Below are 23,980 nucleotides of genomic sequence, written 5' to 3' on the forward strand. Positions count from 1 at the left end.
CCACATACTGGTCAGTTATGTAAATAGAACATTGTTTATGGTTTTTTGGAGGTTTCTTTGGGGCTTATTAGTCAAAATAGGTGTGTCCAGTTATGTGCATTGTTAGCTTGCACATGGTGGCTGTTTTTAGCTGTTTTTCGTCTCCTTAGAACGCACAGAAAAGAGAAAGACGTGTGGTTATGCTTCACATAAGGATTGTGAATGACGGGCAATTTTTCAAAGTTCAGTTTTCCTATAAGGAAAAAGAAAACTGTATTTTAACCAAAATAAGTAAAATAATTAACAATTAAATAAATAAATGATCAGTTATTTTTCAGAACTAGTATAAGAATGAAAACTTTTCACAATTCACACATGGCTCCGGTCATTGTTTCAACAGGAAAACGTTTCAAACTAACTTCAATGGATAAAGTCTAAAAAGTATCGATATTTTGATTTGAGGATCGATTGTTGAGCCTGAAGAGTTGGTATCGGAAGCATCGATATTTCAGTATCGATCCGCTCATCACCAGTCGCTCCCTCCCGGCCGTTGCCCAAGTTCACCCCCACTGACAGCCTGGCTGTTGTGTTTGGAAAGTCTGGAGTTCTCACCGTTGTTGGATGTAACAACTCCCCTTTACATGGCTTATCTTGTTATTTGACTTCGATTGGAACGTTGGTGGATTTAAGTCGGGATTTAACAAACTTTTTAAAATCTTTTTCTTTGGTCTCTCATTTTAGTTTTTATCGCGCGCTCCAACCAAGATGTCCTGTCTGCCGGTCCCAGACCAGCAGTCTCCCTGTCGCTTTGAATGCTAAAATAAGCGTTAAATGACGTAAAATAAATGCATGTAGGCCAAAGAAGTGTATGTGGGGCCTATGGTGAATGAACATTCGGTTCTGCAGAAGCCAAATATGTCGGGAGTGGTCCGCACCCTGACCCGCTGTCTGCTGCCGGCCGAGGCTAGCCCGGACCCGGGCGGCAGTAAGGAGAGGAGTCGGGGCAGAGACGCGGCGCAGGAGCGGGAGGCACGCCGGAGGAGTCGGGAGATCGACGCCATGCTAGCCCGGGAGAGGAGAGCCGTAAGGCGGCTGGTAAAGATCCTCCTGCTCGGGGCCGGAGAAAGTGGGAAGTCGACTTTTCTCAAACAGATGCGCATAATTAACGGACAAGAGTTTGACCAAAAAGCACTTCTGGACTTCCGGGACACTATTTATGAAAATATATTGAAGGTAAGAAGCTTCATGAAATCAATTTGGTTGTCAACATAGAACTACATCATCAAAGCTCAGCTCCATGTACTCCCAAGTATTAGGACTACTCTACCCATAAAAAGAAAGTGAATATAACACAATAAAAGGAGCAAAAAGCATGTCAGCATGAAGACTAACATTTCATACTGGTCAATAAGTTGATTAGAATAGTTTTCACTGCCCTAATATTGACTTTTTCTCCAACTATAGCCTCACACACAAGAGGCTTTTTGACACTGTACATATTTTTATCTTGAGGAGTGTGTGTGTGTGTGTTTGTGTGTAAATGTTCTTTTGTTTTCTGCCATGGCTGGGCCTCCTTCACCAGCTAACAATACCAGACTATTCCTGAGGGATGAGAACATCCGCTACAAGGGCTACACAGGCCACACCGGGATATTAAGAGGCACTGGTTAAAGCAGCAAAACCAGTACAATACCCCCAATTATTGCTATCATCCTGTTGGACAATCCCCTTCTAAAACAGTACACAAAGCAATATCTGAAATACTGCAGAAACTTCCTCAAATGGTGAAATAAAGCGGAATCGTGGCCCAAGTTTCACCATGCATTGCAGTTTCGTTGTAGTTGTGGAAGGGTTCGGAAAATGTAGAACTGTATGTAAAAATGTTAAGTCCTATCCTGGACTTCCAAGGGTTAAACAAGAAAACTGAAAAAAAGAACAGTCAAAATGTATAATGAGAAAAGTGAACTGTTAATCCTAATAATACTCACCAATGTGAGTACACAACTCTCTATATTACTACTTGAAAGTGACTTTGTTATCTTAGCTCTTTCTTTGATAACTCAACCTCAAGAAAGGTCCACCTTGACTTATCATGTATGGTCTTTCATGGCGCCCTAGCGGTGGGTTCTTGATTTGAGCTTTCACTTTCGGTCCTGCTCGTGTACAAATTGCGTCACTGGACGGCGGTGTAGATTTCCCGTCAGCGGACATCCAGTCTCATCTAGTTTGCTGTGTAAAGGATGTTGAACTACATCCAAGCAACTCCTTCGGGTATCTGGTCACTGTTATAACTAACTGGTAACTAAATTGACTAAAGTTGATTACACACAAAATAAACAACCAAAACATGCCTCACGTTTCTAAACTTAATTCAAGGGACCAAACTGCATTTTATGTAACAAAGTAGATGCTTTCACAACATGCAGTATACAAAATGACCACTAAATACATTACTTGGAATGTTGAAGGACAACATGGATGGGCTTTCTGTGTCAAATTCACACACAAGCAAGATAAGACACAACACAAGAAAATAATTAGGCAGCATCCTGCCACATAGCTAGGTCTGACCACAAGGCCTTGTCGACATCACAGGCTATATCTTCCCTTGCCAGACACGGAGGGCAAAGAAGCGCCTTGAGTGCCTGATCCATCCCTCAATGGCACTCACATCAATATCATCACATGCTTTTCTGTAGTCTGAACAACACGCATGTACACAAAGAGCTGCCGGGGAAACCTTCCACCCCCATGCCCAAAACTACTCGCCTATGGTGTTTTCATACTGCTTTCTTCTTGATTCCAGCACTGAGGTGTTGGCCGGGTGGAATATATATTGGCCATTTAGCTCATGTATTTTGTCATTTTGCATGGCGGTGTTTTGAAATGGAAAATATGCGACTTTGTCAGATTGTTGTGTGATACAGAGAACTGTGTTCAGTACATTGAACACAGACTTCTGTCTCTCACTTTAAAGTAACACTGCTGAGCAAGTCATTTATAGTGTGTTAGCAATTGGAAAATAACTGTGAGGATCCTGCCTTCTGTCTAGAGTCGTCCAAAGGACATCATCCATACTGCAGATTACCAATCGCCATCACCATCAAAATTAACATATGTGTTTTGCATTTTTATTAAGTGTTTTTCCATTGATAATAAAGTATTTTGTCTTTGAGTTAAAGGGTACCGAGTGGTTAGCATGTTGGCAACACATTCAGGAGATCAAGAAGACCTAGGTTCGAATCTCAGCCTGGGCATCTTTGTGTGGAGTTTGCATGTTCTCCCCATGCATGCCTGGGTTTTCTCCGGGTACTCTGGTTTCCTTCCAAATTCTAAGAACATGCATGTTGGCAACACTAAATTGTCCATGGGTGTGAATGTGAGTGTGAATGGTTTTGTCTATGCGTGCCCTGCGACTGGTTGGCAACCAGTCCAGGGTGTCCAGAATCTGGTAGATCTAGAAAGCTTTATATGCGCGTTATTGTGTGTAGCTGCTCTATAGAAGTCCAAAACTCAATACAAAGGTTGAAAATGAGAATACTAGGTCCCCTCTAAGTTACTAATGTAGGAAACTGTGTGCAATGTTCTGCAACAAATGTGTTGAAGAATTGCAAGCAAAGTGCAAAGCAGAAAACGTGTTCAAGGTATTGTCGCATTGTGTTTTAGCTATTGTTCCACGTTTTGGTTTTGAAGCTTTTGTATAAGCATTTGCTTTGTGGGTGTAAGCAGTTAGCAAAAACTGTAAAGTATTGTTCTTTTCTGAAGACTTCATTATCATTTTTCATTTGGTTTTGGAGAACAAAGAGTTCCCCACTTTGGCCTGACTGAACTATTGATGTGAGGGACAGGTTTTCAGTCTTTTCAATCTTTCCAACCCCTTTTGTTAAGTTTTTCAAAGGTATGTTTATCACAGTGGTCTACTTCACCATGGCATCTTAGACGCATTTCGCAGGCCCCTAACTTCGCCACAGCAGCTCTCTTCTCATGTAGTATAAGTTTTATAATGTTTTGTCGTGATGTCTAATGGAGAAAGCCCAACAGTCATACTTTGTCATATCAAAAAGTAGCCATCTCACTGTGTCGACCTGTATTGTTTCTGTGTAAACTGCAAAGATGCTCGACGTGAATTGAAAATAGAGGGCAACAGTTGTGTCACGCAGGTAATTATTTTGCGTAATCACGTTAATTTAGATATGCTATGGTGTAGTGGTTAGCGTTCTGGACTTCAGAGCAAAAGCCCCGGGTTCGAATCTCCCCACTTGTAAACATCGGCATCCAGAATACAAAGATCAGTATGCGGATCAGAAGATCTGCTGTGGCGACTCTGTAATCAGGAAAAAAACCCGGAAGAAACAAACAAAACGTCAACTGAGACATAGATTATAGTTGATAACACAATGTAACACTGCATATTTGGACGAGAATTTTCGCAAGAGAAACAAGCGGCTAGTTCTCTGAAAACAAGGCAAAAACAACAGTGAACTAGGGAATCTGCGACTTTACAGAAACAACCCCAAAACAAAGGGAAAGTACCATACGTATTTGCAAGAAACGTTACCAAAAAAACAAGCCCACAGTCACTTATAATAAGCTGACCTGGCAGACTGACGGCAGACTCTTTGTTTATATGTGACGTTACAGGTCAACTGGAAAAGCCAAACCTTTACCCGCACTGATAGGCACATAAGCACCGCCTAGCGTTTTGAGAGCAGTAGTGTAGTAGTAGTAGTATACAAATTGGAACGTTACACTGACGTGTGAAAAATGGAGAAGCCAAACTTCAGTCATCGGAAACGAAATCAACAAATCAGCGAAAGTTTACTGTGCCATTGTAACAAAATAAAGAGTGGTTGGACATTTGACAAGAAGAAACTTGATGCCGAGTACAAAGTTGATGAGAATGTTATCTGGCCCTAAAAAAAGACATTACAAGGCAGCAGAATACCTCTTTGCTGTCAGGGATAGAAAACAGAGACACATCCAAACCAAATACAGGGCCTGTCTCTGCAAAGTGGCAATTAACAAGAAAAAAACAGACACATATAAAAAAAGAAAAAAGCACAGTAAGGCTGACTAAATGCGCTTCTGCTGCCATTTAAAACATCCAATAAAAGAAATAACGCTTATTCAAGTGACGTCCCGTGTAGCTTTGATTTCAAATACTTTGATAACGTTTGTAAATGAAGTGCAATGAGAATGGGGCATTGCAAGTTGATGTGCCGGTACCATCACTTGTGCAAACCTCAAAGTACATCTTGTGAAAGTGTAAATCACTAAGTAAGTAGACAAACCTTGGCAATGACGAGTGGAACATAAATAAGTTTGAGACAAATCATATTCATGGCAAATAATTCCTTAGGTATGGGATGTGACTCAGAAACCACTCATGATTCTATTTTTTTTTAGCTTTTGCTCAATATTACTGCCTACTGTGTGTCATAAAAGTGTGTCATACATTGTTGTCTTTGTGGTTAACACCGGTTAACTAATGGCCATCTGTGTTTGTTTCGTTTTTTGTGTACACTCACTACTTAGTCACCAAGGTCATAAGGGCAGTCTGATTACAAAAACACACACACACGTTCATGTACACACATAAGCAGTAATTGCAAGAATTTCTCGAAACCACATCTCAAGATAAAAAAAACACAATTTATCTCCAGATGAGCCTCATTTTTCCCTCTTGTCATCTTTTAGGCCTGTAAATCCTCATTCGTCATGAATCAGCAATACAGATTAGCTTTAGGCTATTCCAGAAGAGACTTCAAGTAACTTGGTGGTTTATGTGTGACTCTGGTGCACATACATCCTTTAATTTAAATTGAGCATACTCTGCAATGATTTTTGTGTATGTTGTATTTTACATTCCAAAGATCTCTCAGCACCCCACCACACAAAAAGTATAGCCACTTTGCAGTTTGAATTTGATAGCTTCACACGATCACGGTTTTTCATAAATAAATAATTATCACTGTTTCATGGTTCAATACGACCTATTGCCAGTCAAAAATATGTATAATAAGGCATTCAGAAGATGCATTTAAAGGGATGGTTTAGATTTTTTGACATGAAGTTGTATGATATCCCCATCAATACTGTAGTCCATCAACAGTGACTTAACTCCACTTTGTCCTGTGAGTGAAGTTCTTGTTTGGTGAGGAGGAACTGGGTTTAGCTTCTCAAAACAATATGCGTAATATAGTTGCATCACAAAACCGTTAACAAAAAAGTTGTTTTCTTTCCGTTCCTATCGCTACGCGCTCTTGCCCATCCATTGTCGTGTGTGTTCCACAGCAGATGAAGACTGCTGCGACCCGAAAGTCTCCCTTCACAGCAGTCTCCATCTGCCATCACACACACAACAATGGAAGGCTAACGTGTGAGTCTATGTTATGTTTTATTTATGTCTAATATGTCTTATTTTTTGTTGTATTATGTCTACAATATTGGGTACTACAAGTGTAAATGCTAATTTCTTTCACTATATGCGTTACATTAACGGCCAGTTTGGACTTTTAGGAAAAACAATCAGACTGCACTTCCGGAATAACAAACAAAAAACAGACTGTGTACATATATTTATACTGTTATTCTGTATATTTTGTATTTTTCATTCTTTTTTAATAGATGTGTCTGCACCTACTATACCAAAACAAATTCCTAGTATGTGTTTGATCATACCTGGCAATAAACCCTTTTCTGATTCTGATTTCTGATTCTAATTTGTATTTAGAAGGTTGTAAGTTAAGTTTGTTATGCTCTAAGAAAATATTCCATTCATGAATAAGGAATTCTACTTTTGTAGAAATTCACTTCACATTCTGGAACCAATGAACCGTGAAATAATGCCGACTGTCTGCCATGTAGTGGAAGACCATTTAATTGTTCTGCGTGTCACCTTCTCACCGACATAGATAGATGAACAAAGATTCATTATTTATAGTAAATGTATAACCAAATACGGCACACCCGATGATCTCTCAAGATACACTAATGTGGCACTGTTGTAGCCCACTAAAGTCGGTGATTTGAGGTGACTGGGTAACAACAAAGACATTATTCTTCTTATTACAAGCCAGTGAAACACCCAAATTATTGTGAAGTTGTTAATTTAAAGTAAAGACAGCCACACCAAGTGTTTCTTTCATCCCGGGATACCTCCCACACAAAATAAGCGTCAAATGTGTGTGTGTGTTTATCAGTGGTTGTCAGCCTCCGGCTTTCCAACTAAAGCTTGACTCAGATGCTTCCGAGAAGGAACACTTGCATAATGACTGAAAGTTTCACCAATCATTCCTGAGTCCTGATTTTGCATGATATCTGTCCCTCTGCAGGGCATGCGTGTGCTGGTGGACGCCCGGGACAAGCTGGGTATAAGCTGGCAGAGCTGCGAGAACGAGAAGCAAGGAATGCTGGTGATGTCGTGGGAGGGCCGCGTGGGTGGCGTGGGGGTGGAGCCCTGTGAGTTCCAGCTGTATGTGATGGCACTGAGCGCACTGTGGGCTGACACCGGCATACAGGAAGCCTACACACGCCGCTCAGAGTTCCAGCTGGTGAGTTGAGTGGTGAATGGCTATCACAGGATCAAAAGCTTTTGTCACAGTGAGCTCAATTAATGCTACAATTCTGGACTTTTCTAAATTGGATGTCTCTTTTTAGTAGCTACATTTCCAAACCTCACCCATGTTGAAGCCCACAACAGCTTTTAGTCTTGGCTTGCACCCTCACAAAATATTTTATACACAGTGTATACAGGGTTTCCCAAAGGTCTGCTGTTTTAAGTGTGGAGGTGGGTTACAGGCAGAGGGGCTAAATGACAACATCAAATTTGCATAATTAGCCAAGACGCAAAACTCAATGTGTGAACATTTGTGTCATAAGAAATGTGCAACATCTTTAAACTTTGTTTTACAGTCAAAAATAAAGTCATTGACTTCCAGGGGTTGGTTTTGTGGTGTAGCCGTGTTATTTTACAGGCATGCTTTTATGTTGAAGGCGTAACTTTACCGGCTACAGGATGTGGTGCGCCAAGGTTGGTGGCAGTTGCTTGAGGTTATGAATGCTTAGTCTTTGTTACCCACATAGAACAGTAGGTCATTGCTGTTGTGTATTCATTTATATGTTACGTGTTGTGATGTTTATTGTTTGGTTCGCACTACGAGTTGGACTGTTTGATAACCGTAGGTCTTTTATTAAGCGAGTTGGTGGCTATGCTTGCAAATGGAAGAGCTCCTTATGCAAGCTGAATTGCTCCAAATGTTGTAAACGTACGATGCCATCGACTGGACGGAGTTTCAATGACAAGCCATTTGTTCAAGTATCTGTGTCTGACAATTTTCTGTGGCAACCCACCACGGTGAAATGCATGTATGGGAAACCCTGGTGTAATCCGTCTAAAGTTTTAACGACCTTTTCCACTGCAGTAATTTCAACATAGTAAGAGTAAATGACAGAAACAGTTAGCATGGTTTCACTAAAAATGACAAACGATTTCAGTTTAACTCTTCAGAGGAGTAACACATGGTCCTAGGAAGTCACAACGGCATTAATGGTACGATCCACTGCCCCAGAATCAATCTAGAATCATGTTTTATCATAATACAGTAACCCCTCGCCATTTTGAATTTCACAGCTTCACTCTATCATGGTTTACAAAAATATATTAATAAATCATCCTGTTTCGTGGATGAATTAGGGACATAAAATAAGCACCAGACTTGATAGCCAGAACAACAGGCTTTGATTGCAGGGTTGAATTATACCAAATCATGCATAATAATCCCTAATACAATCTACTGGTACAAATGTAACCTATGCCAAGCTCAAACTCAATTCTGAACCCACTTCCTGTCCGCCCCCAACTCAGCTCCACTCGCACCGGATCACATTTATAGCAACTAATAATAATAATAATACATTTTATTTGTATAGCGCTTTTCAAGATACTCAGACACTTTACAAAAGAATGAAGTTGAATAGAACAAGTAAACAGAATGAAAGACACACCAAAATACAACATTCATTGGTTAATACAGAGTTAAAAAAGCGGGGCGGGGCACAGCAGTCAGATATAAAAGGTTAGACATTAAAAACAGATTTAAAGAGGTGGGTTTTGAGTTGTTTTTTGAAGGTGGGAAGGTCAGGGCAAGCACGGAGTGAGTGGGGCAAAGAGTTCCAGAGAGTATAATAAGGCAAATAATGTAAAAAAAAAAACATATTTAGAAGGTGGTAGAAACTACCTGCTCTAACTACAATAATATTCAATTCATGGGATAAAATGCATTTATCACAGAACCAATTAATCGCGATAGTACTGTAGTACCACCACAACAAAAATATAGCCTAACTAACAAAATGATGGCCAATCATGAACATATATGACTTGCTACAGTTGCTTTTTTTGATACTACACACCAGTACTGTGTTGGCTGAGGCTTCTACTATGTGAGGTTCTACTTATAGCACTGCTTAAAAGCTGGTGGGTTTTTAAAGATGCCGTTTGGAGTTGGTTCTGGGATTTTTGCATCTGGTTAAACATCACTGATGTTGAATGAAATGTGTTTGATGTGGTTGAGGTCAGGACTCTTCCACACCAAATACATCCAACCATCCATCATTCATTTGTCTTAAGATAAAGAATTGAAATTCAGGCGTGTGTCTCAATACGTTTAGCCAGATGTCTTGGTATGGGTTGTCCAGTCAAACCATCTTTTTCCAATCGTCATTTTTTCTCATTTCTGACAAGAAAAAAAGAAGACTACTAAAACCGACATTTTATGCTCTTAGAGAAAAAAAGATTGTGTGCGTTGTAAAAGAGCTGGGGAACCACTTTGCTCAGCAAGTAACAATGTCAGGGCCAACGGATCATTTGTGATGGGCCAGGCAGATGTTTAATGGGACTAAAAGGTTGAGTCGAGTTTTGTAGAAGGATCACTGACTGTATTATGGCTGTTTTTGCACTTTGCGATTCCCTGCTAGGCCCGATACTTTGTCTTTTTTATGATGCTGAAGCAACACACTCAGCTCAAAAGCTGCATGTTTTGACCTTGTACCTCGTTACGGAATTTATCAGTGACAAAATAATCCCGAGTCAGACAGTAAGTCACTTCCGTCTCGCCTTGGCCAAACTGTACATGTGCGAGACGTCATGTGGACAGCTTTATGTCAACCTGCCTTGTCTTATCAGGAGGCCCTCGATGATAAAGTCAGTATGCTGCAGCTGCAGAGGCCCACAGACATCATTGTAGCTTTAAAAAGGTACAATATGAACCAGCTAGATTTTCCCGCCTGGTCAGTTGGCCTTATTAGCAAGAAAATGCTAAATCTAACCATCAAGCATTACATGAACATGTATGTTTACAGTGTAGATGAGATGTTTTGGAAAATGACACCATTGTTTCCATCTACACGCTGAAAGCGGTTGCCATACGTGAGTATGTCACTACCAAAACAGCAATGGGGGACTATACGACTGTGCTTGCTTTTATGCTGATATCACTGCTTCAGCACAGTGTACATTTACGACGTTGATACTCTGATTGAGAGTTGCATAATATCAGAAACGACCCAACATTTAGTCCGGATATGCCGTACTGCAAAGCTGCTTAATTTCATAGCAGGATACTACAGTACATGACCATGGTCACTTGTACTTTGGAGTACATAGTGCCACTCACTGACCAATAAGAGATCTGTGAACAAGTTCTAAATTCATTTGACGGTTTTATGGCTTGAACAAATCCAAGTTCACTTCCGGGTCGGAAATCGAATCCCCCGTTACCCTATTTGTCCATTTTCACATGGATCTTTTGAACCCGCTTTGTGATATGTGATTTTAGAGTTGAAAACTTTGAAAACTTTACATACTTTTCATCTTTTCTTTTGACTCCTTTTTTCATCTTGGCAACTGATGTTGAATCACTTGAACATGACATAGCAGAGGTTGTGTTGGGTCATTTTTTCGGCTTCTTTGGAGTTCCTTGCAGAATGAATACACCACGTTGCACCCTAAGGCTTTTAAAATAAAAGTTATAACGAATAAACACAAATGGTTAGATTCGCCCCCTTCCACTCTGCTCCTCTCTCTTGCTCTCCTCTCCCGCAGAGGTTTTTTTTCGGTCAGCTTTTCCCAGGCACGGCTGGATCCGAGCCACAGACACCGCAGGGAGAGCGAGAGACAGGGAAAGGAGGGGGATGGGGGCGAAGAGAGATCAACAAACCCATGCAGGGATTTTTCTCACCACACCCTGATAAGCCAAGCACCGAGACTCACTCCTTGATGGACACAAAGTAGGCTGGACGTCCTGCTAGGGCCGCAAATGTACGATGTTGTCTTTGGAGCATAAGAGCTTTGACTTGTGTTGTGTTTGTGTGTGTGATCCTTAAGCAGATGTAAAAAGGCTGTAAACGCTTTCACACACTCCTTAATGGTTTACTGCTGTAGTGTCCGTGTATCCCGTCCCCGGCAACATTTTTAAACAAACATGAGAAGAAAGAGCAGTAGCAAAGTGGATTATGCTAAACTCAAACTCAACTTCATTCGGCCCATTATCCACAATCCTTATGTGAGACATGACCACGCATCTTTGTCTTTCGTCTGAATTCTATAGATATAAAAACACACCGTAGTTGCAAAATTGTGACAAGCTACATTGCTGAATTTAAAGGGGACCTATTATGCTTTTCCACTTTTTTGACCTATAAATATAGTTAGGATTTTGTATTCTCGTGTTAAATGATGCCAAAGTTTCAGATAATGAGATTTGCGCATTTGGAAGTGAGCCCTGAAAGAAGTTTGGGATGGCCCAACACGCTCTGTTTCAAAAGGCGTGGTAAAACTGCCCCTTTGTGATGTCACAGAGGGGCGGACTTCCAGATATGGTTCATAGTTAGGAAGCACTTTGGGCACGTGACCAGTCACAACGGAGTGGGCATGCCCGGAGGCAGGCCCTGGATGGAATAAAGTAAAACAGACTGTTGACAGTCTTGACAGGAAGCACAAATCAAAGGAAATACAGCTGGAATGGGTGCAGATTCTGTAAAATCTAAAAGGTTTTCTGTGCGGGTTATTGTGTGTAGCTGCTCTATAGGAGACAAATAGCAGCAAATAATACACCTAATAGACAGATAAGACCTGAGAACACAATAACCTGGATGGATGGTAATACTTTCAGTGTTACTACAGACCTGCCAACATGTACAAATTGATTGTAGTCAACAATGCAATGTGACTCTTGAATAGCACTTGGAGTACCACTGCTTTGGTGGGGGACGAAGTTTACGTATAGTGACGCTGGCACATTACTGCTACTAAAGTCTTCCTACTTCACATAACTTCCAGTGTATATTTTGACTCTTATTTTCATTCCTATTATCTATTTGGATTTTTGTTTCTTCACACTTAGTTTAGACCAGGGGTCTCAAACACACGGCCCACGGGCCAAATGTGGCCTGCAAGACACTAGTTTGGGGCCCACGCCCCAAACTGAAAGTTTAATGTTAGTGCGGCCCGCGCAAGTTTGATATGGATGCTGTATGGTATCATGTACCCAGAAAAAAATATTACGTTTGATTAATGTTCATGTTAAAGGTTAAATAACTCTTAATAGTTATCCTCCCTATCCATGTGGAAGTGGTAAGTTTTTGGCTATTTAAGTTTAATGGAAATAACTTGAAGGCTACCATTTAGGTCGCTAGCGCTCTAGTTTGCGAGTTAGCATGTGTCTCAAGACCCTGCAGTTGCTCAATATGTTGTAAATAAAAAAAGTATAAATGTGACTATAGTCGTGTTTTGTCATGTCTACAGGACTCTAATAATGCTTTGTTCATTTTAATCTGAAAAAAATTAGATTAGAAATTAAATTAGTCTACCCACCAACTATATGTGGTTTCTTAGGTTTTTATTATTTGCCGTTTTATTATTATTATTATTATATTTATTTATTACTGATTGATTGAATTTCTTTATTCTTGATTTGTTTATTTATTTTTCATCTTATTTTGTGCAGAAAAATAAAAATTAAGATATTTTAAGAACAGTGGAATGTTTTATCAGAGCTTTTTTGTAGAAAATCGGAACCAAAGCACTGAAAAAGTTTGTATATTTTTCTGTTTTTAATAAATGCGTTTTTTTTTTTTTTTTGGAAAACCTGATGCGGCCCACCCTTGCCCAGACCCTAGCTCCAGTGGCCCCCAGGTAAATTGAGTTTGAGACCCCTGGTTTAGACTGAATCAACAGCACCTCTGCTAGTTATAGCCAAGTATTGCACTTACATTTTGGCTGCAGTTGGTTTCAGTCATGATTTAAATGATGCAAAACAACATGAAATCAATGATTTACCTTTTAGAGGTCATCTATTGGCCAAACTCAACTAGTTAATATGTCATCATTGTAGGGCAAGCAACATAGCGGTTAAACAAGAGTGGCACACCCAGTCATACAAACACGTATGCAATACGTGAGCCTGTTCAGGTCTTTGCTGCAATAAAACCACTAATCTGTACAAACGTGCCGTGGACACATTCCTCTCACTTTACACACACACACGGGAGTATATTTTTCATCTATAATTCTGCAGTAAATGGTCTTAAAACTTTCATGCCGTACCTTATAAAGTAGATTTAATGTGATACCTCGCTTTAATGCCTCCTCTACATCAATAATCAGGACGTTTAATTACTGCTGATGGAAGTCTAAAGTGATTCGTGTACAAGCGTGTGTGTGTGTGTGTGTGTCTGTCTACATATCCTTTCATCTCTGGGAATTCCCCTCTGCCTGCCTCCTGCCTGTGTCCTGTGAACCAATAAGAGCATTGGGCTTTGTGGGTTCTATTGGTGTGACATTGCAGGTCAGTGGCGGGTTCATGGGGTCACGTTTCCCCCGGGTTGTTGCTCAACATGTGCGGGCCGACACTGATTAGAGTTTAATGAATCTGTTCCTTCAGCGGGACAGGAAGTCAGCAATCTGCAGAGTTTGCAACAAGAAAAAGAGCTACAGTATCTTGTCACACTGCGGTTGTGTATGTGTAGTATGGGACAGACAAAGTGACGTTGGAGCTCGGTTCTCTCTCACTCGCTTGCTCCCTCCCCCCATGTCTACCCTTGCTGTTCTCACACACACACACACACACACACACACACACACACACACACACACACACACACACACACACACAGCTGTTTCCTGTCAAATTTGCGTGCGTGTGTGTTTTGTGCAGTGAGAGGGAATCTGAGATTTGTGTAGTCAGTTAAATTTGACCATTACAACATCCTTGTCTGTTTAGCCTTGGGGTGTCAATCTTTTTCCAGGGCCACATGCTAAAAAATGAACGCCACTTTAATATTTTGTAAATATGCTGAGAAGTTGCGTATTTCAAGAAAAAAGTGCATCTCAGCTTTGTGATACAGATAAAACAGACTATTATTAGTACGAACTTTGGCCACTGCTCTTTTTTTTTGGTGTTGTTTTTTATGTACTTACATATACACATATAATAAATAGAGAAATATAGAGAAATATTACTTTTTCCCTCAACGTAATTCTAATAAATATTTATTTTCTTTAATATTTCAACTGTATACTATCATAATGTAAGTTTATTCTTGTAAAAATTCTTGTAAAACTGCAGCATTTTTTCTTGTTAGTACACACTTTTTTGTCTTACTATTAAAAACAAAAATAACATTTTCTTTTAATATTTGGACTATTCTTGTCATATTACAGCTGTGTTTCGCATTTCTGCTGTTTTTTCCAAACATTTGTTTGATTAAAACTTTGCCCTTTTATTATTTTGACTTTATTCTTGTAAAATTACTGCTAATTTTTAAATGTGTTGTGTTTTTATTTCTCTTTTTTGGGTGTTTTCTTGTTAAATTATATTTTTCGAATGTGCCACAGGCCAGTGAACAAACATCCACGGGGCACAAATGACACGCAGGCTGAATGTATACACATATACTGTGGATCTCCGCCTTGTCAGATTTCAGCATTTGTAGGCATGCATTATCAAAGATAATTATTCTGGGGGGAACTAGACGCCATTTATTCTTGCAGAAAACCGGATAATAAAGTGACATGACATAGGTGCAAAATAGCAGCGCCTTGAGTGGCTGAGGTAGCACAAACATTTGAAACTATTATAAACTGTTATAATCTGGCCTCATAACACCCTCACACCCAGTGGATTGCTTTATGATTGTGTAATTCGTGAAAAATTAGCTAAAACTGATGTATTATTCATTGTGTTATATATGTTATTATTTTGGCTGGATTTTGGCGACTCCAAATTGTCCATAGGTATGAATGTGAGTGTGAATGGTTGTTTGTCTATATGTGCCCTGTGATTGGCTGGCCACCAGTCCAGGGTGTACCCCGCTTTTCGCCTGAAGACAGCTGGGATAGGCTCCAGCACCCCCAGAAAATGAATGAATGTTATTTGCTTACTTTACCATAATTGGTTGACTACGTTGCTAAAAAGTACACAAAATGCAAGAAATCATCTTATGAAGTAGGCCACTCTAGTTGTCTGGGTCCACAATGTACACTAGTGTGCACAGACCATTCATAGCACAAAGTGGGTTGTGAAGGAGGATTAGACAAGCGGTTATTTTGTTACATAAACGTGATTGTTTCTGATCAGAAGTCCTTTTGTTTATAATGAAGTCCTGTGAGGGCTATAGTAATTATTAGATCAAATGCAATGCAATTTGAACAAATGTCTAGAATTTGTGGGTTACATGGTTTGGGTTAACCGTTCCTCTTAGATTTGATTTGTTTTGAAATTTGTATCGGTTTCTCTCCCACAGGACGTAGTGGCTTATATTGAATTAGCTGTGGTCAATGTGTAACGTGATGACTCGCTTCAATTCTGCGGCTTAATACATTTTTCTCTTCTTGTCTGTCTGCAGAGCGAGTCGGTCAAATACTTCCTGGATAACTTGGGGCGGATTGGTCAACAGGTGAGTCATGCTGAGTCAAGCTTATTGAAATCTATCACATATTGCCATAAAATCAGCATATACTGTACATAAAAGCACAGACAAAAATCCCTCCATCACCCTATCCTTCCTCTTTTCAGAGCTACACCCCGAGCAGGCAGGATATTTTGTTCGCAAGGAAGGCGACCAAAGGCATCGTAGAGCATGATTTTTTCATCAAGAAGATCCCCTTTAAGATGGTGGACGTGGGAGGACAAAGGTCACAGAGGCAGAAGTGGTTCCAGTGCTTCGACGGCATCACTTCCATCCTCTTCATGGTGTCCTCATCAGAGTACGACCAGGTACTCCTGAGCCTATTGGGAATTGTCAAATCATGACAAAACAGTGGCATCTTTATCCTCCTGTGACTTTCTCCATATTACAAAATGAAGATCAGAGTCTCAAAGCACAAAGCTCCCTTTGTGGTCCAAACAAATGTCACTGTTGCCTCGGCACTGTCTCCTCACCCAATGAAGATCATATGATCAAGCTCGAATCCTGAACTGCTCCAAAGATGAAAAGTGTGTGTGTTTATTCCAGGTCTTGATGGAGGACCGGCGTACAAACCGCCTGGTGGAGAGCATGAACATCTTCGAGACCATTGTCAACAACAAGCTCTTCCTCAACGTCTCCATCATTCTCTTCCTCAACAAAACAGACCTGCTGGTGGAAAAAATTCGGACCGCTGACATCTGCAAAAACTTTCCAGAGTTCAGAGGAGACCCGCACAGGCTCGAGGACGTGCAGGTACTTTTTACATTTTTTTAAATGTTCTGGATGATCATGATATAATGACATGATAATCATTCATTCATTCATGCATAAGTCTACCACTTATCCTCATGAGGGTTGCGGGGGTGCTGGAGCCTATCCCAGCTGTCTTCAGGCGAAAAGCGCAGTACACCCTGGACTGGTCGCCAGCCAATCACAGGGCACATATAGACCAACAACCATTCACACTCACATTCATACCTATGGACAATTTGGAGTTGCCAAAATACAGCCAAAATATTAACATATATAACACAATGAATAATATATCAGTTTTAGCTAATTTTTCACGAATTACACAATCATAAAGCAATCCACTGGGTGTGAGGGTGTTATGAGGCCAGATTATAACAGTTTATAATAGTTTCAAACGTTTGTGCTACCTCAGCCACTCAAGGCGCTGCTATTTTGCACCTATGTCATGTCACTTTATTATCCGTTTTTCTGCAAGAATAAATGGCGTCTGGTCCCCCCAAAATAATTATCTTTGATAATGCATGCCTACAAATGCTGAAATCTGACAAAGCGGAGATCCACAGTTTATGTATAGAGTATACATTCAGCCTGCGTGTCATTTGTGGCCCGCGGGTGTTTGTTCACTGGCCTGTGGCAAATTCGAAAAATATAATTTAACAAGAAAACACCCAAAAAAGAGAAATAAAAACACAACACATTTTAAAAATCGGCAGTAATTTTACAAAAAATAAAGTCAAAATAATAAAAGGGCCAAGTTTTAATCAAACAAATGTTTGGAAAAAACAAACAGCAGAAAGAAACACAGCTGTAATATGACAAGAATAGTCAAAATATTAAGAGAAAATATGTTATTTTTGTTTTTAATAGTAAGACAAAAAAGTGTGTAAAAAGTATGGACAATTTGGAGTCGCCAATTAACCTAGCATGTTTTTGGAATGTGGGAGGAAACCAGAGTACACAGAGAAAACCCACGCATGCACAGGGAGAAAATGCAAACTCCACACAGAGATGGCCGAGGGTGGAGGCCTGCACGCTAACCACTTCATCACTGTGGAGCCCTCATGATAATCAATATATCAAAAATAAATAAAGAAGTCACTAATTTTGCTGGCTTCGATATATTGACATGTGCATGCGTGTTTGCCTTCGTCCTCCCTCTCGCTTCCAAACATGCTGGATAACAAGAGGGTTTACATTTTGTCAACATCTGGGCATGTTGGTTTTATAGCGGAATGAATGGAGTGAGTGAACCCATCGCGCTAGCAAGTGCACTAGTCGCTAGCTGTGTGTGTTGTGTGCTACACAGTCAAATACTTACTTTGTGCCTGTTGTGTATAAAACACAATCTGATGTCAGTTTCAGTACATTTGTGCATTGTCATTTTGTAACAAGACAATTAAATAGTGATTTCCTAAACTATAATACCTCATTGTGCACCAAAGGCATTTTGCTGCAACCAATCATGTACTTTGACCAAACTCTGACAAAATGTTACATCCCATTAAACACCAACAGCATATTCCACACATAATGTTGCTCAAAGTGTATATGCAAATGAACTGATGTCTACATAACATGAACTTCAGAGTATTTCCAGGTTGTTTTTACATCAGAGTGGGCGAAATGTACATTTTTTGGTGTCCATTCATTGCTGTTTGAAATGTGTACTTTCTGATAGCCTGCGGATATATGACTGCTTGTTTTGGCATGCATGTTGGTTTCAATACAGTGATTGTTCATCGACCACCTCATCATCATTCTCTCAATGTCCGGGCAAAATCTACAGTATTTTATATATCAACACAAAAACATCACAGTCCGTGAGATGTGTAACCCAGAACAGTGTTCAGCTGTGGAATGTGCAGATTATGCATTCCCCAGTCTGCTTGGCTGTAGATAAAATGATCACCTTTGACTATCTTTTGGTCTGAATCTGGCATCCTTATTAACAATTTTTAAAATTGAAATCCCAGGAGTTGTTTATACTGGAGGAATTGCTTACTTACGCAGATCGCTTTAAGCACTTTGTTTGATGAAGTCCATGAGGCAGGCTAGATGAAATTGCAGCGTGGGACGGATTTGGCCTCCGGACCTGAGTTTGACACATGTAGATTAGGTCATATTAAATAAATAAAAATGATACATGATAGTGACACATGCAGCCTATATTACCAATGCGTGTCTTCACATGCAGGCGTTCCTGGTCCAGGCGTTCAGCCGCAAAAGGAGGAATCGAGGGAAGCCGCTCTTCCACCACTTCACTACCGCGGTGGATACAGAAAACATCCGCTTCGTCTTCCACGCCGTGAAGGACACAATCCTGCAGGAGAACCTCAAAGACATCATGCTGCAGTAGTAAGCTCTGACTGAACAACAACAACAAAAACCTGTGGAAACCCGACTGGATTGGTTGTATTAATAACACTGACCTGTAAAGTAGTTGGTTCTAATAGAACCTGTGGAACCGTGACACTACCCATCTGATTGCATCCTTGCATGTAGCAGCATTTTTTTTAAACAGGCACTAAAAGTGTCTATGAGACTAACACGGTCACTAAACCAGGTCTGGCAGATGGAAGAGTGGGAAAAGGGAAGAGTTGCTTCCTTATAAATAGACATAACTGGGGTTTCCAGTCATATGCAGTCGTGTTGTGTGATAAGCTTGCATAAGTGTACTATCGGTGAACTTCAGGAGAGGAGGTGGCGATGTGCCTTAGTCTTGTATTCATTGGCACTACCATCATACGAGACAGCTGCAGATAACTAAGGGGCGTTTACACCAAACCGTACATTTAAAGACACCGATCTGGTTTGTGGAAGTTGAATTTGTACATTTAATGGAAGTCTCAGAAGCTCCGAAACACACAGTGTGCCTGAATGCCTCACCAGCACAGGGGCACAGTACTATGAGGCAGAAAGGAGACAGACACAGAGTTGTGTGTGTTCTAGGAACAAATATACCACACACACACATCTGTATGTAGTTTTCCAACTCTATAAGAACTACTACTAGCTAACAGCCACTATGCATTACTCACTGGGGTTATGAGCACATCTACTGGTCACATTAGGTATTGCAGTTGAAGAGTTGAACTCAGGGGTGTCCAAACGTTTGAAAAATCAAATGATGCAAGGGCCTCTTTGATATTTTATAGCTCAACCTATGTAGACATACTACAAATTTATATATATTTCATGAAAAAACTGCAATGCAATTTTGTGATGTTATTTTTCCTATATTGCAAGTTTATTCTTGTAAAATTGTCACTTTTTTCCCCTCATTTGTTCTTGTAAAATTTCTGTTTTTTTGTGTTTTTTTCCAATTTCTCCTGTTTTTTTATGTTTCTTCTGGCCATTATTACTTACCCCCCCCACACACACACACACACATACATACATATATATGTTTTGGTTTTTTTTACTTTGTTCTTTAGTATAACTTTTTATTGAACATATTTGTCTAGAGATTACAGCTATTCTTAGTGTTGTTTCTCATTTTACTACTTTTATTTAAAAAATGGTCTTCTTTCAATAATATTTAAAATGTATGTTACTAAAATGATTCTAGATTTTTATATTTGTATTTTTTCACTTATTACAAATTCTGACTTTTTTCTCTAATACTTTCACTTTATTCTAGTAAAAGGACTTTTACTTGCTTTTTTACTTGTTCAATGATATTTTTAGAACGTGTCACACGCCACAAATGCCCCCCTCCCAGGCTGCACTTTGGACACCCCTGGTTTAACCTCATATGAAGACATTATACAGGCTAACTGACTAGCTCACGAACTGTTTGGCCGAGACAATGTATGAAAATAATTTTTGTCAAACACCAAGTTTCCACTGTATCTGAATGAATGTTGTCACGTTGCTGTGTGAAAGTGCACACAGTTGTTCTGTGTAAAAAGACACATAGGCAGTAACTGGCCACGCAGGCATATGACATTGTGATCTTCTGAGATTTTTTTATAAACCCAATAGGACAAACATTACCATTTTTAGTGACGTGTTGTATAAATCTACCTTTTAACTCCTCTCCTCTTCTGCACACCTGACAAATCTATTATCACAGCAAAAATACTGACCAGAATATAAGACGGCGTGTTTTCAAGATCAGAGAAAGAGCATCTTGTAGTCTATAGGCAAGTCCTTTAATGTCTGCATTTGCCGAGCCGTACTAGAAATAGATGATCATAGATAACCACCATGTAGTCCACTTGGCATCTTCTGGATTTTTCTCATGCATAGAGCAAGAGCATAGGTGCTCTACCGAGTAGAGAAAATTGGAGAATCAACCCAGCGTTTACAAAAAAGTGGCATACATTTGTCAAAATAAAAAGAAGGAAAGCATTTTTGGTCCGTATCATTGATCGATTTGATGTTTTTTGTTTTGGTTTTTTTCAAGCGTTCCACTCTTCCCCACACTGAGTAATAAGTCCAAATAGTCTGGTTCATGAGGCAACCCAAAGAGCACTTCCACATGCCTGCATTGTTCTAATTATTATCACCATAATGTTGTTTTAAACTGTAATTTATGTTTGTTTTGAGTTTAACCCTTTGCCCTTTTGTTCCTGATCCATACTTCCTGTATGTGTAAAAGTGTCTGTCACTGCGTGTGAGCCGCACCATACAAAGTGTAACACTCCTAACTGTAACTGTACCACTAACACACTTAGCAGCGCACCTTTTTCTGAATAAATGTCGTCATGGCACTGGATGTGTCCTGAGAGACAACAACAAGGACGATATCTGGAATGGGAAAAATAAAAGGAGACGGGAAAAGGATGGACGAATGTTTGTTGTTTCCCGGTGCCTTATTGGCTCTGTGTTGTGTGGTGAAATACACTGCTGTTTGCTGAGACGATGGTTTGTTTGTTTGTTTTATTTATGTGTGTGTTGTGTGTTTGATCCTCAGCAAGGTGGAGAGTGAAGTCAGAAGAAAGATCACAGTTTAGACTTGAAATGTTCGCTCAAGTGTTACAAACGTGAAATGAGAAACACCGAGTGTCACCCTCTATGCCTCGTTGGGTTGATAGACTGTTAAACGTAAACCGGACCAGTATGCATCGGAGCGACTCCCGTCACATTTACATTCCTCTGAAATGACTACAGTCTTCTCTTTAAGCCATTAAATGCGGAGGTCTTGCACCCTTGTCTCAGTACGGTCCGTCGCTTTTCTCTTTTGTCTTTGGTGAGGTCCGTGTGTTGTTACGTCCTGTATCGCTCTACAGCACTGATCTAAACAACCTAAAATGGCGTCCGCCGCCGACAATGCAATGTGTGATCATATATCACAAGATTTCGTCTTGGCCGCGTGATCCAAGATGGCGATGTAAACAAACCGGATGCTAATAAACAAACAAGTGAACGCAAGCCAAGGCAAATTTTAGCAAAAATGTTGGTTGTTAACCGAAAAACATTACTTTAACCAAGGTACGACTGTATTCATAAAGAATGGCTCCTTACTTGCTAATATTGGTTGTCCAGTTGAAAATCTGCCGCAGGCCATTCAAAATGAACTGCAGGCTGAAAATGGCCCAGAAGCTTTGAACCTATGGACCTATGGTAAGTTAAACTAGAAAGTAACAACATGCAGTTATAACTATGAAGGAATTTTAGTCCATTGGTCAGGTCATAGGTCACTGTCCTTGGACCGGAGGGCTCTAACCTTTGTCCTAGTTAATCCCTTTATGAAGGGGTCCAGCCCAACTCCATATAGTCCAGTGCAATGTCTCAGTTAGCAAGCAGTCGGACCTTTGCTTTGGCTTCTAATCAGAGCAGCTGTGATGTAGAATATGCTTCAGGCCTCAAGCGGGAGCGGAGGAGGAGGAGAAGGACGGGGGCAGCCAAGAAAGAAGCCGTGTTAAATATGAGCGGTAATCACGTCAATTCACGCAGGAAGTGAGGAGAATGGCATTCAAAAATCCATGCCGTAACAACAGCAGACTTTGGTCATATCATATATATCTGCAAGAAAAACCAAACACAAGTACAAGTGGAGGAGGGTTGGAAGGGTGGGGCTCAAGTTTCCACTGAGGAGCCCACTTCCTGTGCTGTCCCTATAATGTGTAAGATCCACTTCCCTCTCCCACGGAAACTGAAACCTACTTACACAGGACATGATGGTTTTCTTCATATGATGTGTGAAAAGTGCACATTGTTTTTAGATAGTAGCCTCCTACAAACAATCATTCACACGCCAATTAACCTAACATGCATGTTATTTGAATGTTTTGGCAAACTCCACACAGAGACTCCCAGGTCTTCCCGATCTCCTGACAGTGTAACCACTAACCAATCGGCCACCATGTTGTATGAATGATAATTAGCCTGCTATTTTGAGGTTTGGCCATGGCTCCATAAAATTTTGGCAGGACACATTGTTTACTTGGTAATAAGTTTATACCCACCACACATACACACACACACACTAGGTGATGATCTGGCTATTCATTATCCATATTAAATGCCATCGGATGTCTCCTCTATGCTTCAGCAGCTTTGCTAACCTATTCGAACATGGCCCTCTGCTGGCTAACGTCATATACTACAATACGTTCAACTGACGTCATCGGTTTTTCTGTTTGGAAGGTGTTTTCTTTGTACAGCATAATTGCTTATATTGTATTTCATCATGCATTCCACACAAATAACGCATGGAGTGGAACACAAAAATCTCTCCATGAGTACTGTACTCAAAGTATTGTAGGGGGCGTTTTCCTGTAAATTATTTAATTGACATGAGCTCTAAACACCACATTTATTGGCCAAGAAACGTGTAAAAAAGGGTGGGGTGTGTAATTTGTTTTCAAGGTCATGTTGGAACATTTTCAGTGGATTGTTCCCTCGTTTATCGCGTGGATAGGCTCCCAAAATAGCCTACATTACCAGAAATGTGCGAAGTATCCAACTTTTTTTTGAAAATTATAAATATATCTGTTTTAAGACTGAATAAGCCTTTCACCATACACTTTATACACTTTCCACAGACAGGCAATAACATTTTATCACATTTCTCTCATGTTTAAACACTCAAAATTAAGTTCAAACCTTCCATACAGGTTGGAGACAAGAAATTATTAAGTGACTCACGTATTTCACTCCTATAACCATGTATTTTCGTTCTGGCACCGTTCTGCTGTACTGTAGCGTTTTTTGTTTAAATAATTTGCTTGCAAACATACAAACACTGTAAGCTTGCAGGCTAGCAAGCTAGCGACAAAAGGTAAGGGCAGCAAGGAGATTGATTGACAATTGTCTACAGCCAATCAGGAAA

General features: G+C 40.1%; 1 protein-coding gene and 1 long non-coding RNA gene across 3 annotated transcripts; one reads left to right on the forward strand and one right to left on the reverse strand.

The window, feature by feature from the left end:
• The first annotated feature begins 538 nt into the window (after positions 1–538).
• Positions 539–20,048, forward strand: gna12a (guanine nucleotide binding protein (G protein) alpha 12a). Of its 2 annotated transcripts, XM_058065353.2 has the most exons (6): positions 539–1,212; positions 7,314–7,532; positions 15,886–15,936; positions 16,056–16,256; positions 16,495–16,701; positions 18,896–20,048. In XM_058065353.2, the coding sequence occupies exons 1-6, from the start codon at positions 859–861 to the stop codon at positions 19,055–19,057; spliced, it is 1,194 nt and encodes a 397-aa protein (XP_057921336.2). In that variant the 5' UTR covers positions 539–858; the 3' UTR covers positions 19,058–20,048. The 2 variants fall into 2 exon arrangements, with proteins under 2 accessions (XP_057921336.2, XP_057921337.2); XM_058065354.2 differs by lacking the exon at positions 7,314–7,532.
• LOC131122046 (uncharacterized) lies at positions 18,077–23,943 on the reverse strand. The gene is made up of 3 exons (XR_013628103.1): positions 23,797–23,943; positions 18,874–19,021; positions 18,077–18,793 (listed from the first exon to the last, which is right to left on the reverse strand). It is a non-coding gene; the product is annotated as an uncharacterized LOC131122046 (long non-coding RNA).
• Between the last annotated feature and the right edge of the window lie 37 nt (positions 23,944–23,980).

Source organism: Doryrhamphus excisus, linkage group LG9, assembly GCF_037039965.1.
Source record: "Doryrhamphus excisus strain RoL-2023G ecotype Guam linkage group LG9, RoL_Dexc_Guam_v1.1, whole genome shotgun sequence".
Lineage (NCBI taxonomy): Eukaryota > Metazoa > Chordata > Actinopteri > Syngnathiformes > Syngnathidae > Doryrhamphus > Doryrhamphus excisus.

Bases quoted from the DNA above. Each gene is read 5' to 3' on its own strand.
- gna12a (XM_058065353.2), top strand. From the start codon at position 859: ATGGTGAATGAACATTCGGTTCTGCAGAAGCCAAATATGTCGGGAGTG. The intron at 1,213-7,313 runs GTAAGAAGCTTC...GTCCCTCTGCAG, and splicing joins TTTATGAAAATATATTGAAG to GGCATGCGTGTGCTGGTGGA. The intron at 16,257-16,494 runs GTACTCCTGAGC...TGTTTATTCCAG, and splicing joins CCTCATCAGAGTACGACCAG to GTCTTGATGGAGGACCGGCG.